This window comes from Macaca fascicularis, chromosome 16 (assembly GCF_037993035.2).
Source record: "Macaca fascicularis isolate 582-1 chromosome 16, T2T-MFA8v1.1".
In the NCBI taxonomy this organism is placed as follows: domain Eukaryota; kingdom Metazoa; phylum Chordata; class Mammalia; order Primates; family Cercopithecidae; genus Macaca; species Macaca fascicularis.
In genome coordinates, this window is record NC_088390.1 from 1,778,287 (window position 1) to 1,793,675 (window position 15,389).

Below are 15,389 nucleotides of genomic sequence, written 5' to 3' on the forward strand. Positions count from 1 at the left end.
ACAGGCACGTCCCACCACACCCGGCTAATTTTTTTTGTATTTTTAGTAGAGATGGGGTCTCGTCATGTTGGCCAGCCTGGTCTCAAACTCCTGACCTCAGGTGATTCACCCACCTCAGCCTCCCAAAGTGCTGGGATTACAGGTGTGAGCCACTGCGCCCGGCCCCAAGAGTTGATTTTTAACTTTAAGGTCTTAAACCCTCATGACAGTCAAGAGTTCCCACCCAATCTATAGGCTAAAAATGTGAAAACGGAAAAAACCTAAGACACAGGATCTTCTCCTGACCCTAAACCTGCTCCTCCTCCAGCGATCTTCTCTTCCCGAGGTTCATACCGTGTAAGATGAAATAGTCTTGAGCCAGTCATCGTAGAGGTTGAAGAGAACCATCTGGGGCTCAGTGGCTTTAAGGATGAGATCCCCAAACTTTTCCACCTTGAGACACGCCTGGAAAGGGAGTTGGAGCTCCGATCCTTTGATGACAATATTGGGGAAGTCCAGTAAGTGCACCTAAGACAAGATCAAGTCCAAGATGAGAAACGGCCTAAAGGTCTCAGTTTCTTTTCTTCTACCCCACCCACCCTCTTACCTCCAGTGGGTCCAGCATGCCCTTCCTGGTGACAATGATCTGCTTGGGCTGTTCCTCCACAGGCAGAGATCGGATCAGGGCGGCCACCTCCTCAGCTGTCTTCCACTTAGCCAACTTAAAAGCAAGAGAGAAGAAAATGGAAATTTAGTCTCTACCCTCCTAGATCAACTAGAACAGAATATCCTAGTTTTGAAATAATCCAACTATGTTTCTACTGAACGCTGGTGTTAAATGTTAGGCACTTAGAAGGTAGAAGAGTATCAAACGGCCGTGTCCAATGACCAGGCTGACGGCCCCTTTCAATAAGACAATACCACACGCTGACACGAGTATGTGCTAAACCATATACTGCATTACGGAGTTCAGGAGCAAAATAAATTAAGGCTACTAGGATCAGAAAAAAGCTGCACAAAAAAACATGTCTTAAGGAGGGACTGTGATTAACAGAGCAAAGAGGGGAGTTCATTCTAGAAAGAAAAATACGAGCAAAACACAGATGTGGAGATGAGCATCGGGGTTTGGGCTACTAAGATCCTGGACTGACTGTAAGATGAAATATGCTATAAATGTAAAGGAAGAGAAACTGGCTGGACAGATACAGCCCAGCCAGATGTTGAATGTCTAGGAAGCTAAAGAAGAGTTAATTCAGCAAGAGTTCTGAGGTAGAGAAGAGACTGAGTCAAAGTGGATGTTTCAAGAATAAGTGTTGCCTTTAGAAAAATGATTTTTTTTTTTTTTTTTTTTTTTTTTGAGACGGAGTCTCTCGCTTTGTCACTCGGGCTGGAGTGCAGTGGCCGGATCTCAGCTCACTGCAAGCTCCGCCTCCCGGGTTTACGCCATTCTCCTGCCTCAGCCTCCCGAGTAGCTGGGACTACAGGCGCCGCCACCTCGCCCGGCTAGTTTTTTGTATTTTTAGTAGAGATGGGGTTTCACCGTGTTAGCCAGGATGGTCTCTATCTCCTGACCTCGTGATCCACCCGTCTCGGCCTCCCAAAGTGCTGGGATTACAGGCTTGAGCCACCATGCCCGGCCTAGAAAAATGATTTTTGATAGCCCTGTTCAAGAAAGGTTAGAAATTCAGGAAACAAGGCCGGGCGCGGTGGCTCAAGCCTGTAATCCCAGCACTTTGGGAGGCCGAGATGGGTAGATCACGAGGTCAGGAGATCGAGACCATCCTGGCTAACACGGTGAAACCCCATCTCTACTAAAAATACAAAAAACTAGCCGGGCGAGGTGGCGGCGCCTGTAGTCCCAGCTACTCGGGAGGCTGAGGCAGGAAAATGGCGTAAACCCGGGAGGCGGAGCTTGCAGTGAGCTGAGATCCGGCCACTGTACTCCAGCCCGGGTGACAGAGCAAGACTCCGTCTCAAAAAAAAAAAAAAAAAAAGAAAAAGAAATTCAGGAAACAGACCAGCTGGAAGGGAACGAAGCACCTCATATACTCTTGGACCTCCCACAGAATACTTCCCAAGGAATTTAGGGGATAAGTCCAAATGAGATGTTCTCAGCCTTTCATCTAACAAACCAGTAAATACTACCCAGTCGACCCCAAGAATAAGAGGCAACATGGTTCTATGGCCTCTTCATCTTTAAACCTGCTCACCTGCCCCAAACGCTTCTGTCCCGCCCACACAGATGTGTGGATTATCTTGAGGAACAGCTGCCCTGTGCGTGGGTTGAAGATGAAGATGGCTCCGTTGATGGGCTTGGTTGTCAAATTCCCTTCAAAGGTCTAGAGAAGGACTGCATTTGTTAGCATGGCCTACACATCACCACCCTGCCTCCTTCCCAGCATATGTACACACTGAGCCCATTACCCTCCCACAGCCCTGTACAGAGTCCCGCACCCATACACTGCTGGTAACATTCACCTTGTGAATAGTCACTCTGTAGACGTTGGTGTCATCCACAAACCAGATAATCTGGTTGGAGAAGAGCTCACCATAGTTCTGAGAAGATAAATAAGGCTCAGTGGGCTCAGATGAATACAGCTGTAACCCCTTGCGGATCCGTTCACGTAACACGTACAGGGCAGGGTTTGCCTTCATGATCTTGGCCATGGCCTGCTGGATGAGAGGCTTGCTGCCTGGGAACCAGTTTCCATAGGCACTGGGAAGGTAAAAGGGTCAAGAAAAGTTAAGACCAGGCTGATAGCCCCAGAAACAAGACAAACTGCAACTCTACGGAGGAAGAAAGACTGTTGGCCAGGCTGACAACACTCTGCTCATGTGTACATACAGGCTGGAGAAGAGAATCAGTGACCCACAGGAGGAATGGGCCACTTCCTCTCACTCAGGTGAAGTAAAAAAGTATGACTACATTAAAGTATGGGGCTAATGGAAAATACATGGATTGTGTGTGTGTGTGTGTGACAAGAGTCTCGCACAGGCTGGAGTGCAGTGGCACAATCTCGGCTCACTGCAACCTCCGCTTCCTGGGTTCAAGCAATTCTCCCAACTCAGCCTTCCGAGAAGCTGGGACTACAGGTGCGGACCACCACGTCCAGCTAATTTTTTGTATTTTAGTAGAGATGGGATTTCACCATGTTGCCCAGACTGGTCTCAAACTCCCAAGCTCGGGCAATCTGCCCACCTCGGCCTCCCAAAATGCTGGGATCACAGGTATGAGCCACTGCGCCTGGCCTGAAAATACATGGTTCTGAGCCTCAACTCACCTGTGCAAGTTATAGGCCAGGTCGATGGCAATGAGTACACCTGTGGGCGAAGGGTAGATACTCATGTTGTCCGTGGTGTAGTCCAGGAACTTGGCCCGGGCGTAGCGCTCAATGTCGTGGGAATCATAGTCCCCCCAGCGCAACTGGATGTCAATCCAGTATTTCTGGGTGGTGGTGCTGTCCATCACATCCCTGAAGATGAAGAGGGTTCAAGCTTCTAGGAACCCATGGGCATAACCAATGCCCCCAGAACCACTTAAATCCCAACACCATCCCACCCACTCCACCAACTTGTTCCAGATCAGCAAGACCCCAGAGAATCAGCAGCTCTGACTTAAGGGTGTTGATAGGCTCCAGGGGTAGCACTGGCTCCAAGTTTGAAACAAAGGCAGACAGGGACAATTCCTAAAGTTGCAGTGCTAGAAGAACAGGAAAACTAAAGTTCCTGGCTGCCCAGGGCTGGGTCCTGAGGCACTTACTTGGAGTCAGCCAGCAATGAGGGCCGGGAGACGTTCCACTTATAGGAGGCAAAGAGCAGGATATCTGCACAGGAAGAGTTCATCTTATACGACTTTCGGGGATGGATTGTCTCCTTTTGTACTGTCTCAATTTCCAGTGCATCGAGTTCCTGGTCAAACACCTGAAGGAAAAGATGGAGACATTAAGACTTGTTAAGGAAGCCCAATTAAAATCAGAGTTTGTAGAATACGATAATGAGGCAATAGGAGTCTCATCCTCAGAGCTTCCAGGGTGGATTTCCCATATGCAAAAGGGCAACCTGAGCCGACTCTCTAGCACCCTCTCCCTCGATTCCAGCCCACCTGACACAAGTCCATAACGATGCTCTCATGGATCTTCTGCCACAAGTGAGCTCGGAAGATCTGGATGAGAGAGATCTTCAGCGTGGGGATCTTGCCGTGCATGAAGATACCCGTCAGGTCTAGCTGCACCTGAAAGCCTACGTATACCTGCCAGGAAAACGACAATGGGACATTAGAGATCGAGAGACTCGGGTGCTCATGACATAACCAAGGCAAGAAGAAACAACTATTTTAGCTTCCTATCTCCAGTGTCTATCAATCACACTCACATTGGCTCGATTGATGGTTGGGGACCACCAGAGGGTGAATCTACGATTGGGAATCTGGTTCAATCCTGATCGCTGAGCATTAGTTAGCTTCTTCCACTTCATAGACTCCTCAAAGCCACTGGCCTTCTCCCTGGGGAGCAAGAGATACAGGTGAGGTGATATCCTGCCATCTCCCAGCACACTGCTGACCTCCTGGAGGTGGCTGTCTGGGGAACACCACAGGAAATCACAGAGGTACACAAGAGATGAGCTCAAAGGGTTGTGACAGGTCCTTCTAAGAGAGGAGAATCCTCACCAGAAAAGCCCCTCCCAGGTAGGGAAGTAAGTGCCCTTAAAGAGTGTGTGTTCCAGAATGCCTTCCACACCGCCCAGGGCCTGGATCATGTCTGTACGGTAGTTGTTCAGGTTCCAGAGCTTCCCATCATGCCGCTGGTGTGTCCACCAGAATGGATTCTGCTTCAAAACCTAGATAGGAAGGCAGGCACAGTCAAGCTTCCGGGTGCCCCAGTTTCTGGGATAGTCATGGGTTTTCCTGATTCAGGGAAAATCTCCTCCCTCCACATACCTGATACTGCTTAAAGTCAGTTCTGACACGCCAGCCCTTATCATAAGCCAGTGTGTGCCGGTCCTTCTGGAAGAGGGTATTGATTCGTGGAATGCCACGATCCCATGAATCTTCTAGGTCTTCCAAAGTCAGGCGTCTTCCAAAAAAAGAAAGATTCAAGTCAAAACGCAATCTCACATGAGGAGCTCAGCACTCCTTCCTGGCCAAAAATAATTAGGGTCAGTAGAACCAGCCTTCTCACCTCCATAAAACCATGGCATGCTCTGACCCTGAACTCCACACACAGTCCAAAGGCCACCACCTGCCCCTGCCCCAGGGTTGGCATGCCCTCCTAGATGCCCACCTGTTCTGAGCAATGGCCTCTTGCCTCTTGAGTGCGTATTCAGCCCAGACCCGCTGAGAATCAATGAACTCGCTCTCCCACGGCTGTATGTAGCGGTACAAGTTGGGAATCAGCTGGTCTTCTTCATGGCTCATTCCTGAACGAAAGTGTGTGATACCTACATCTGTCTGCTTGGACCACCTGTTTGGGGTACAACCAAGATTAAAGAAAAAATAAAGCCTAAAACTAAAGAAACACCCACTTCCCTCAGGGCCTAAGCAACAGGCTTTAGAAATATGTTTAACCGGGCTGTACCTGAGGTCGGACTGGGGGATAAGCACATGGCCCATTGAGAGCATGCCAAGTCCACCCAGCTCCTTAGGGGTGTAGAACACAACTGGGGGGAACCGACTTGGCATCTTGGAGTTGAGTCCGATCTTGATGCGTGTCTGGATCTTGTTCTCACACTTTACCAGTAAGTCCAAGAGCTCCTGGGTGTTCACCACAGCCTCCCGAAAGTATGTCATAAGGCCAATCAGAGCTGTATTCCACTTATTCACAATCTAAAGACAGTAGGAAAAAAAGTCAATTACAGATGAGCCAGGGCGGGGAGGGGGGAGACTACTTACTTGATCCAGTTATTTTATCTCTACTACTCAAGAAAGATTTGAGTTCAACATCATTAGTCACTAGGGAAATAGAAAGCAAAATCACAATGAGGCTGGGCGCAGTGGCTCACGCCTATAATCCCAGCACTTTGGGAGGCCAAGGTGGGAGGACTGCTTGAGCCCAGGAGTTGGGAGACCAGCCTGGCCAACATGGCAAAACCCCGTCTCTACTAAAAATACAAAAATTAGCCAGGTGTGGTGGCAGGTGCCTGTAATCCCAGCTACTCAGGAGGCTAAGGCAGGAGAATCATTTGAACCCAGGAGGCAGAGGTTGCAGTGAGCTGAGATCGCACCACTGCACTCCAGCCTGGGAGACAGAGCGAGACTCTGTCTCAAAAAAAAAAAGAAAAGAAAAAGCACACCAGATGGAGCTATACAAAGTAGTGAGGAACACCAGAAATAGAAATAGTATGTGGGTAAAATGCAAAAAATATTTTTTCTCATTTTGCAATTTCTATAAAAGATAAAGGCTGTTCAAAGCAAAAAGAGTAACAAAGTATTATAGCACTTATAACACATGTACAACTAAAATGTTATGACAAAAATACTACTAAGAGTGGGAGTGGAAGTTAAAGTGTATTATTCTAAGGTTCTTGTACTATATGTTAAGCGATCCGTAGTAGACTAATGGTCACAGTAGATCATGATAAGTGAAGGATGTATACTGTAAATCTTAGAGCAAATAAGAAGAAAAAAACCATGTAGCCAAATAAGTGAAGAGTGGAGATAAAGTCATAAAATAACTAAATTCAGAAGAAGGCATGACAAGAGAAAAACAGAAAAAATAAATTAAAAAAAAATAAGATGATAGATTTAAACTGACCTAATTGCCACATTGATGGTTACATTAACCTTAATTGAGGTATTCAAACCATTTGTAAAGCAAACATTGTCAAACTGGATTTAAATAAAAACGCCGGGCTCGGTGGTTCACACCTGTAATCCCAGCACTTTGGGAGACCAAGGCGGGCCTCGGGGTCAGGAGTTCGAAACCAGCCTGGCCAGCATGGTGAAACCCTGTCTCTACTAAAAATACGAAAATTAGCTGGGCATGGTGGCATGCGCCTGTAGACTCAGTTACTTGGGAGGCTGAGGTAGGAGAATCACTTGAACTTGGGAGGCAGAGGTTGCAGTGAGCCAAGATCACGCCACTACACTCCAGCCTGGGCAACAAAGGGAGAGACTCCATCTCAAAAACAACAACAACAAAAAGATCCAACTATATGCTGTTGATAGGAAATAAACTATAATTACAAAGACACAGATTAACAGTAAAAAGATGGAAAAATACACCCATGTAAACACAAAACAAAGCTGGAGTGGCACTACTGATGTTAAAACAAAGACTTCAGACCATGGAATACCATCAGGAATACAGAGGGATATTTGATACGATAAAGGAGTCAACTCGTTCAGAAGACCTAATAATCCTAAATACATTATATAACTAATAACAGAATCTAAAAAATGATGGACCTGAAAGAAAATAAACTCACAGCTGTAACTGGAGTTTTCTCTCTGTTTTTGGAGACAGGGTCTTGCTCTGTTGCCCAGGCTGGAGTGCAATGGCACCATCTCCACTCATTGCAGCCTCCACCTCCCAGGCTCAAGAGACTCTCCCACCTCAGCCTCCCAAGTAGCTGGGACTACAGGCATGTACCACCACACCAGCTAATTTCTGTATTTTTTGGTAGAGATGGGGTTTCACTATGTTGCCCAGGCTGGTCTTGATCGAACTCCTGTGCTCAAGCCATCCACCAGCCTCAGCCTCCCAAACTGCTGAGATTACTAGAGATTTCTAATACTCCTCAGTAACCGATAGAAGTATACAAAAACTATCACTAAGAATATAGAAGACTTGAGCAATGTAACCAATTGACTGAACCTAACATTTGTACAATACTCAACCTAACAATAGCAGAATACAGATTAACAGATCTTTTCCAGCACACATGGGACAGGCACCACGATAGACTGTATGCTAGGACATCAAAAAGTCAGCCTCTGCCAGGCATGGTGGTTCACGCTTGTAATCCCAGCATCCCAGCACTTTGGGAGGCCGAGGCGGGAGGATCACAAGGTCAGGAGATCGAGACCATCCTGGCTAACACAGTGAAACCCCATCAAAAAAAAAAAAAAAAAAAAAAAAAGCCAGGCGTGGTGGTGGCGCCTGTAGTCCCAGCTACTCGGGAGGCTGAGGCAGGACAATGGCCTGAACCCGGGAGGCAGAGCTTGCAGTGAGCCGAGATCACGCCATTGCACTCCAGCCTGCGCGACAGAGCAAGACTCCATCTCAAAAAAAAAAAAAAAAAAAGGCCGGGCGCGGTGGCTCAAGCCTGTAATCCCAGCACTTTGGGAGGCCGAGACGGGCGGATCACTAGGTCAGGAGATCGAGACCATCCTGGCTAACACGGTGAAACCCCGTCTCTACTAAAAAATACAAAAAAAACTAGCCGGGCGAGGTGGCGGGCGCCTGTAGTCCCAGCTACTCAGGAGGCTGAGACAGGAGAATGGCCCGAACCCGGGAGGCGGAGCTTGCAGTGAGCTGAGATCCGGCCACTGCACTCCAGCCTGGGTGACAGAGCGAGACTCCGTCTCAAAAAAAAAAAAAAAAAAAAAAAAAAAAAGTCAGCCTCAGCCAGATGCAGTAGCTCATGCCCATAATCCTAACTCTTTGGAAAGCTAAGGCGGGAGGATCGCTTTAGCCCAGGAGTTTGAGACCAGCCTAGGCAAGAATGAGACCCCACCTCTAAATTAATTAATTATTTTTTTAAAAAATTTTGGGCCGGGCGCGGTGGCTCAAGCCTGTAATCCTAGCACTTTGGGAGGCCGAGACGGGTGGATCACGAGGTCAGGAGATAGAGACCATCCTGGCTAACACGGTGAAACCCCGTCTCTACTAAAAAAATAAAAATTAAAAAAAAAAAAAAAAATTTTGATACATTTTTAAAAACTAACATCATATAGAACATGTTTCCTAATCATCATGGAATCAAAGTAGAAACTAATAAGGGAAACCTCCAAATATGTAAACAGCATAATTCAAAACAACCTCAGGTGAAATATGAACTCATAAGGGAAATTAGAATATACTTTTCACGGGCTGGGCATGGTGGCTCATGCCTGCAATCCCAGCACTTTGGGAGGCTGAGGTGGGTGGATCATGAGGTCAGGGGTTCGAGACCAGCCTGTCCAACATGGTGAAACCCTGTCTCTACTAAAAATACAAAAATTAGCTGGGCGCGGTGGTGGGTGCCTGTAATCCCAGCTACTCAGGAGGCTGAGGCAGGAAAATTGCTTGAACCCGGGAGGCGGAGGTTACCGTGAGCCAAGATCATGCCACTGCACTCCAGCCTGGGCGACAGAGCGACACTGACACTGTCTCAAACCAAAAAAAAAAAAAAAACAAAAACAAAAAAAACAAAAAACAAAAAACGTATATATATATATATATATATATATACACATACTTTTAACTAAATAAAAATGAAAACACAACACATTAAAATGAGAGGAATGGGGCCAGGCACGGTGGCTCACATCTGTAATCCCAGCACTTTGGGAAGCCAAGGCAGGTGAATCACGAGGTCAGGAGTTCAAGACCAGCCTGGCCAACATGGTGAAACTCCATCTCTACTAAAAATACACACACAAAAAAAAATGAGCTGGGCGTGGTGGCACGCACCTGTAATCCCAGCTACTCGGGAGGCTGAGGCAGGAGAATTGCTTGAACTGAATAGGCGGAGGTTGCAGTGAGCCGAGATCGCGTCACTGCACTCCAGCCTGCGTGACAATGTGAGACTCTGTCTCAAAAAAAAAAAAAAGTGAGGAATGAAGCTAAAGCAATGCTGAGAGAAAATTTACAGAGTGAATAATTCTATTAGAAAAAGAGAAAGGTCAGCCGGGTACGGTGGCTCAGGCCTGTAATCCCAGCACTTTGGGAGGCCAAGGCGGGTAGATCACGAGGTCAGGAGTTCAAGACCAGCCTGAGCAAGATGGTGAAACCCCGTCTCTACTAAAAATACAAAAAAAATTAGCTGGCGCAGTGGCAGGCGCCTATAATCCCAGCTATTCAGGAGGCTGAGGCAGGAGAATCACTTGAACTCCTAGGGCGGAGGTTGCCGTGAGCCAAGATTGCACCACTGCACTCCAGCCTGGGTGAGAGAGTGAGACTCCGCCTCAAAAAAAAAAAAAAACAAGAAAAAAAAAGAAAGAGAGAAAGGTCCAGGCCGGGCGTGGTGGCTAAAACCTGTAATCCTAACACTATGGGAGGCCAAGGCGGGCAGATCACGAGGTCAGGAGATTGAGACCATCCTGGCTAACACATTGAAACCCTGTCTCTACTAAAAATAAAAAAAATTTAAAAAAATAGCCGGACATGGTGGCGGGCGCCTGCAGTCCCAGCTACTTGGGAGGCTGAGGCAGAAGAATTGCGTGAACCCGGGAGGCAGAGCTGGCAGTGAGCCAAGATCGCGCCACTGCACTCCAGCCTGAATAACAGGGCGAGACTCCATCTCCAATAAAAAAGAGAGAAAGTTCCAAAATTGATAATCTAACCTTTTATCTTAACAAACTAGCAAAGGGATGGCTATGATAAGAGAAGAAATCAATGCAACAAGGCCAGGCGCAGTGGCTCACACCTATAATCCCAGCACTTTGAGGGCCCAGGGGGGTGGATTACCTGAGCTCTGGAATTCAAGACCAGCCTGGGCAACATGGCGAAACTGTCTCTATCCAAAATACAAAGAAAAATCACCCAGGCATGGCGGCATGTGACTGTGGTCCCAGCTACTTGGGAGGCTAAGGTGGGAGGGTCTCCTGAGCCTGGGAGGCAGAGATTACAGTGAGCTGAGACTGTGACACTGCACAACCTGGGTCACAGAGAACCCATCTCAAAAAAAAAAAAAAAAAAAAAACGCAACAAAAAAGAGAAAAATGAAACCAAAGCTGTTTATTTGAAAAGCTCAATAAAACAAGACAGCAAACCACAAAATATCAAATGATATAGTCAAGACTTTAAGGCAAAAAATGTCTTCTGAATAATTATTGAGGTGAAAGTACGTTGGCTGGAGTTACCATAGTAGTATGCTTTGAGCAAATAGTATTCAGACAAGCAAGGAGAAAGGACTGCAGGTGAGATAACAGCTTAAACCCTAATACGAAAGCGAGACTGAGCATCTCACATGTCCACAGGATGAGACAACCGGGCAGATCTACAGAAAGGAGAGGGCCGGGCGCGGTGGCTCACGCTTGTAATCCCAGCACTTTGGGAGGCCGAGACGGGCGGATCATAAGGTGAGGAGTTCAACACCAGCCTGACCAACATGGTGAAACCCCATCTCTACTAAAAACACAAAAATTAGCCAGGCATGGTGGCAGGCACCTGTAATCTCAGCTACTCAGGAGGCTGAGGCAGGATTTTTACTTAAACCCGGGAGGCGGAGGTTGCAGTGAGCAGAAATTATGCCACTACACTCCAGCCTGGGCGACAGAGCAAGACTCCATCTCAAAGAAAAAGGAGGGCCAGGGGCCAGGATGGGCTAGATATTGGAGTAAAGGCAAGTGGACAATTCCCATTAGGTTTAGTAAATTCCCTGACTGCACTTGGAATTGCTGTGTGTAACGGAACACAGTACTTCTGTTGTAGTTAACAGTGCTCTATCCCAGAACGGAAGGAAGCATAAATTCCTGAGAAGTCCAGTGTTCCTTTACTAAATAGCAGAAATTCCTGGGGGATAAGAGGTAGGAAGGAAAATAATATTTACTCAGGTCTACATGTACTAGGTACCATGGTAAGAAATTTATATACATTATTTTTTTTTTTTTTTTTTTGAGACGGAGTCTCGCTCTGTCGCCCAGGCTGGAGTGCAGTGGCCAGATCTCAGCTCACTGCAAGCTCCGCCTCCCGGGTTCCCGCCATTCTCCTGCCTCAGCCTCCCGAGTAGCTGGGACCACAGGCGCTGCCACCTCGCCCGGCTAATTTTTTGTGTTTTTAGTAGAGACGGGGTTTCGCCGTGTTAGCCAGGATGGTCTCGATCTCCTGACCTTGTGATCCGCCCGTCTCGGCCTCCCAGAAATTTATATACATTATACCTCTTAAGTCTTCATTAAAAAAACAAGTTATAGAACTTGCCCATGACATAGCCTTTTTTTTTTTTTTTTAGATGGAGTCTCGCTCTGTCGCCCAGGCTGGAGTGCAGTGGCCAGATCTCAGCTCACTGCAAGCTCCGCCTCCCAGGTTTATGCCATTCTCCTGCCTCAGCCTCCCGAGTAGCTGGGACTACAGGCGCCTGCCAGCTTGCCCGGCTAGTTTTTTTCTGTTTTTTAGTAGAGACGGCGTTTCACCGTGTTAGCCGGGATGGTCTCGATCTCCTGACCTCGTGATCTGCCCGTCTCGGCCTCCCAAAGTGCTGGGATTACAGGCTTGAGCCACCGCGCCCAGCCTCTTTTTTTTTTTGAGATGGAGTCTCACTTTGTCACCCAGGCTGGAGTGCAGTGGCACGATCTCAGCTCACTACAACCTCCACCTCCGGGGTTCTAGTTATTCTCCTGCCTCAGCCTCCCGAGTAGCTGGGATCACAGGCACATGCCACCACGCCCAGCTAATTTTTGTATTTTTAGTAGAGATGGGGTTTCACCATATTGGTCAGGCTCATCTTGAATTCCCGACCTCGTGACCGGCCTGCCTCGGCCTCCCAAAGTACTGGGATTGTAGGCGTGAGCCACCGTGCATAGCCAATATAGCTTTTTAAACATATTTTTAAAATCTATCTTAATTTATATTATTTATTTATTTATTTATTTTTTGAGAGACAATCTCTCTCTGTTGCCCAGGCGGGAGTGCAGTGGCATGTTCTCGGCTCACTGCAATCTCTGTCTCCCAGGTTCAAGCAATTCTTCTGCCTCAGCCTCTCAAGTGGCTGGGACTACAGGTGCACACCACTACACCATGATAATTTTTGTATTTTTAGTAGAGACGGACTTTCACCATATTGGCCAGGCTGGTCTCGAACTCCTGACCTCGTGATCCACCCACCTTGGCCTCCCAAAGTGCTGGGATTACAGACGGGAGCCACCGCGCCCAGCCTATTTATTTATTTTTAAATATAAATAGGATCTTGCTATGTTGCCTAAGCTGGTCTCGAATTCCTGAGCTCAAGCAGTCCTCCCACCTCGGCCTCCAAAAGTGCTGGGATTGCAGGCATAAGCCACCGTGCCCAGCTTTATCAAGCAATTTATCAAGTAGTATGGTTCACTAAATACCCTATTTCATTTAATTCTCACAAAAGCCGTCTGAGCTAGGTCTTATCAGTATCCCTATTTTACAGATGAGGGAATTGAGGCCCAACATGGGCAACTGTCCCAAGATCCCAACTAGTAACATGACAAAGGTATGATGTGAACCCACCTGACTCCAGAGCCTGTGCTAGAGCCAACCGCTTCCTCAGCCTCTCACCCTCCTCCACTCCTCACCCTCCTCCACTCCTCACCCTCCTCCACTCCTCACCCTCTCACCCTCCTCCACTCCTCACCCTCTCACCCTCCTCCACTCCTCACCCTCTCACCCTCCTCCACTCCTCCACTCCTCACCCTCCTCCACTCCTCACCCTCTCACCCTCCTCCACTCCTCACCCTCTCACCCTCCTCCACTCCTCACCCTCTCACCCTCCTCCACTCCTCACCCTCTCACCCTCCTCCACTCCTCACCCTCTCACCCTCCTCCACTCCTCACCCTCTCACCCTCCTCCACTCCTCAGCCTCTCACCCTCCTCCACTCCTCAGCCTCTAACTTCTTATATAGTTCCCTGATCCCTACAATTCTTTCCAGGCCAATGGCCTTTTCTGCTCTCTCTTCTCTCCCCTATTCCAGGATCCCAGTGGGGTCCAGCACTCTTTTTTTTTTTTTTTGAGACGGAGTCTTGCTCTGTCGCCCAGGCTGGAGTGCAGTGGCGTGATCTCAGTTCACTGCAAGCTCCGCTTCCCGGGATCACGCCATTCTCCTGCCTCAGCCTCCCAGGTGCCCGCCACCACACCCGGGTCATTTTTTGTATTTTTAGTAGAGACAGAGTTTCACCACGTTAGCCAGGACGGTCTCGATCTCCTGACCTTGTGATCCACCCGCCTCGGCCTCCCAAAGTGCTGGGATTCCAGGCGTGAGCCAACACGCCCAGCTGGGTCCTGCACTCTTGATTCCCTTGCACCCAATCCCTTACCACTCCACAACTGTCTTCTAACAAAACTCTATTCCTTAATCACCAGTATAATCTATCCACCTTCTCCATCCCTGTCACTGCGTAACTAAGTGATTCTGGGAAAAACAAATGCTTACTTAGAGCTGTCTGCCCAAAACCCACCTGAGCTCTCAACACGCCTTCCAGTCTCTCTGTTTCTTCAGCAATCATCATACCCTAACACCATCAAATTCACGACACACAGCTCTCCCCTCACTCCAGCCCAACTGAAGCTGAAAAACTCAAACTCCTGTTACAGCTTCCCACTAACCTCATCTATATCCAGACCGCTTTCCTGTTAGGTTCAGAGGATTTGTCTTCTGCTTGCTCTTCATTCTATCCCTAGTGAGACCCTCTGCACCTCTGTGCATCAATTACCTACTGTTCTTTTTTTCTTTTCCTCGAGACGGAGTCTTGCTGTGTTGCCGAGGCTGGAGTGCAGTGGCACGATCTTGGCTCACTGTAACCTCCACCTCTCAGGTTTAAGCAATTCTCCTGCCTCAGCCTCCCACGTAGCTGAGATTACAGGTATCCGCCACCACGCCCAGCTAATTTTTTTATTTTTAGTAGAGATGGGGTTTCACCATATTGGCCAGGCTGGTCTTGAACTCCTTACTTGGTGATCCGCCCACCTCGGCCTCCCAAAGTGCTGGGATTACAGGTGGGAGCCACTGCGTCCGGCCAGTTACCACACTTTTCTATTGTACACTGAACTGCTACTGGGCTCCTTAATTAAAACATACTCAGGTCACTGCCATTCAAACACCTGCATTGACTTACAGCTCCCGCTAGGTGGCATCTGATGTCCTTCCTTCTCTTCAACTGGCAAACAGACTGTCCTTGCTATCTCTACTCACTCACTTTCCATGAAGCCTCACCCACTGCCATCTGGCTTCCATCCCTACTATTTCTGTAACAGCTCCTGCTAAGGTCACCAATGACGTCCTAACTGCCAAATCCAATGGCTACTTTTCAGTTCTTATCTAACTGCCAAATCCAATGGCTACTTTTCAGTCCTTATCTAACCCAATGCTCTTAGGCAACTGACACTGCTAAGCATCCACCCCATTTCTGGACACATGTTCCTAAAGGCCTTGGTTCCAAGACCCAGCACTCTCCCACAGGTTCTGGCCACACTTAATCTCGGTATTCCCCACAGTTCCAAATCTGTCCCTCTCCTCTTCTCACTCTACACTGTCCCTGGGTGATGTCACTCATTCTTGAGCTTTCAACCTTTTGCTGATAGACTCCTA

At 48.0% G+C, this 15,389-nt stretch overlaps 1 protein-coding gene across 1 annotated transcript in view; it reads right to left on the minus strand.

The window, feature by feature from the left end:
- Positions 1-15,389, minus strand: part of PRPF8 (pre-mRNA processing factor 8) — a 38,023-nt gene that overhangs the window by 6,359 nt on the left and 16,275 nt on the right. Inside the window, exons 25-36 of the mRNA XM_005582446.4 lie at positions 5,553-5,800; positions 5,259-5,438; positions 4,916-5,051; positions 4,646-4,815; positions 4,351-4,480; positions 4,082-4,228; positions 3,740-3,900; positions 3,261-3,452; positions 2,458-2,695; positions 2,190-2,318; positions 587-700; positions 334-507 (exon numbers count right to left, since the gene is read on the minus strand). Of these exons, the coding sequence (XP_005582503.1) occupies positions 334-507; positions 587-700; positions 2,190-2,318; positions 2,458-2,695; positions 3,261-3,452; positions 3,740-3,900; positions 4,082-4,228; positions 4,351-4,480; positions 4,646-4,815; positions 4,916-5,051; positions 5,259-5,438; positions 5,553-5,800 (2,019 nt within the window). The remainder of the gene's footprint in view (positions 1-333; positions 508-586; positions 701-2,189; positions 2,319-2,457; positions 2,696-3,260; positions 3,453-3,739; positions 3,901-4,081; positions 4,229-4,350; positions 4,481-4,645; positions 4,816-4,915; positions 5,052-5,258; positions 5,439-5,552; positions 5,801-15,389) is intronic.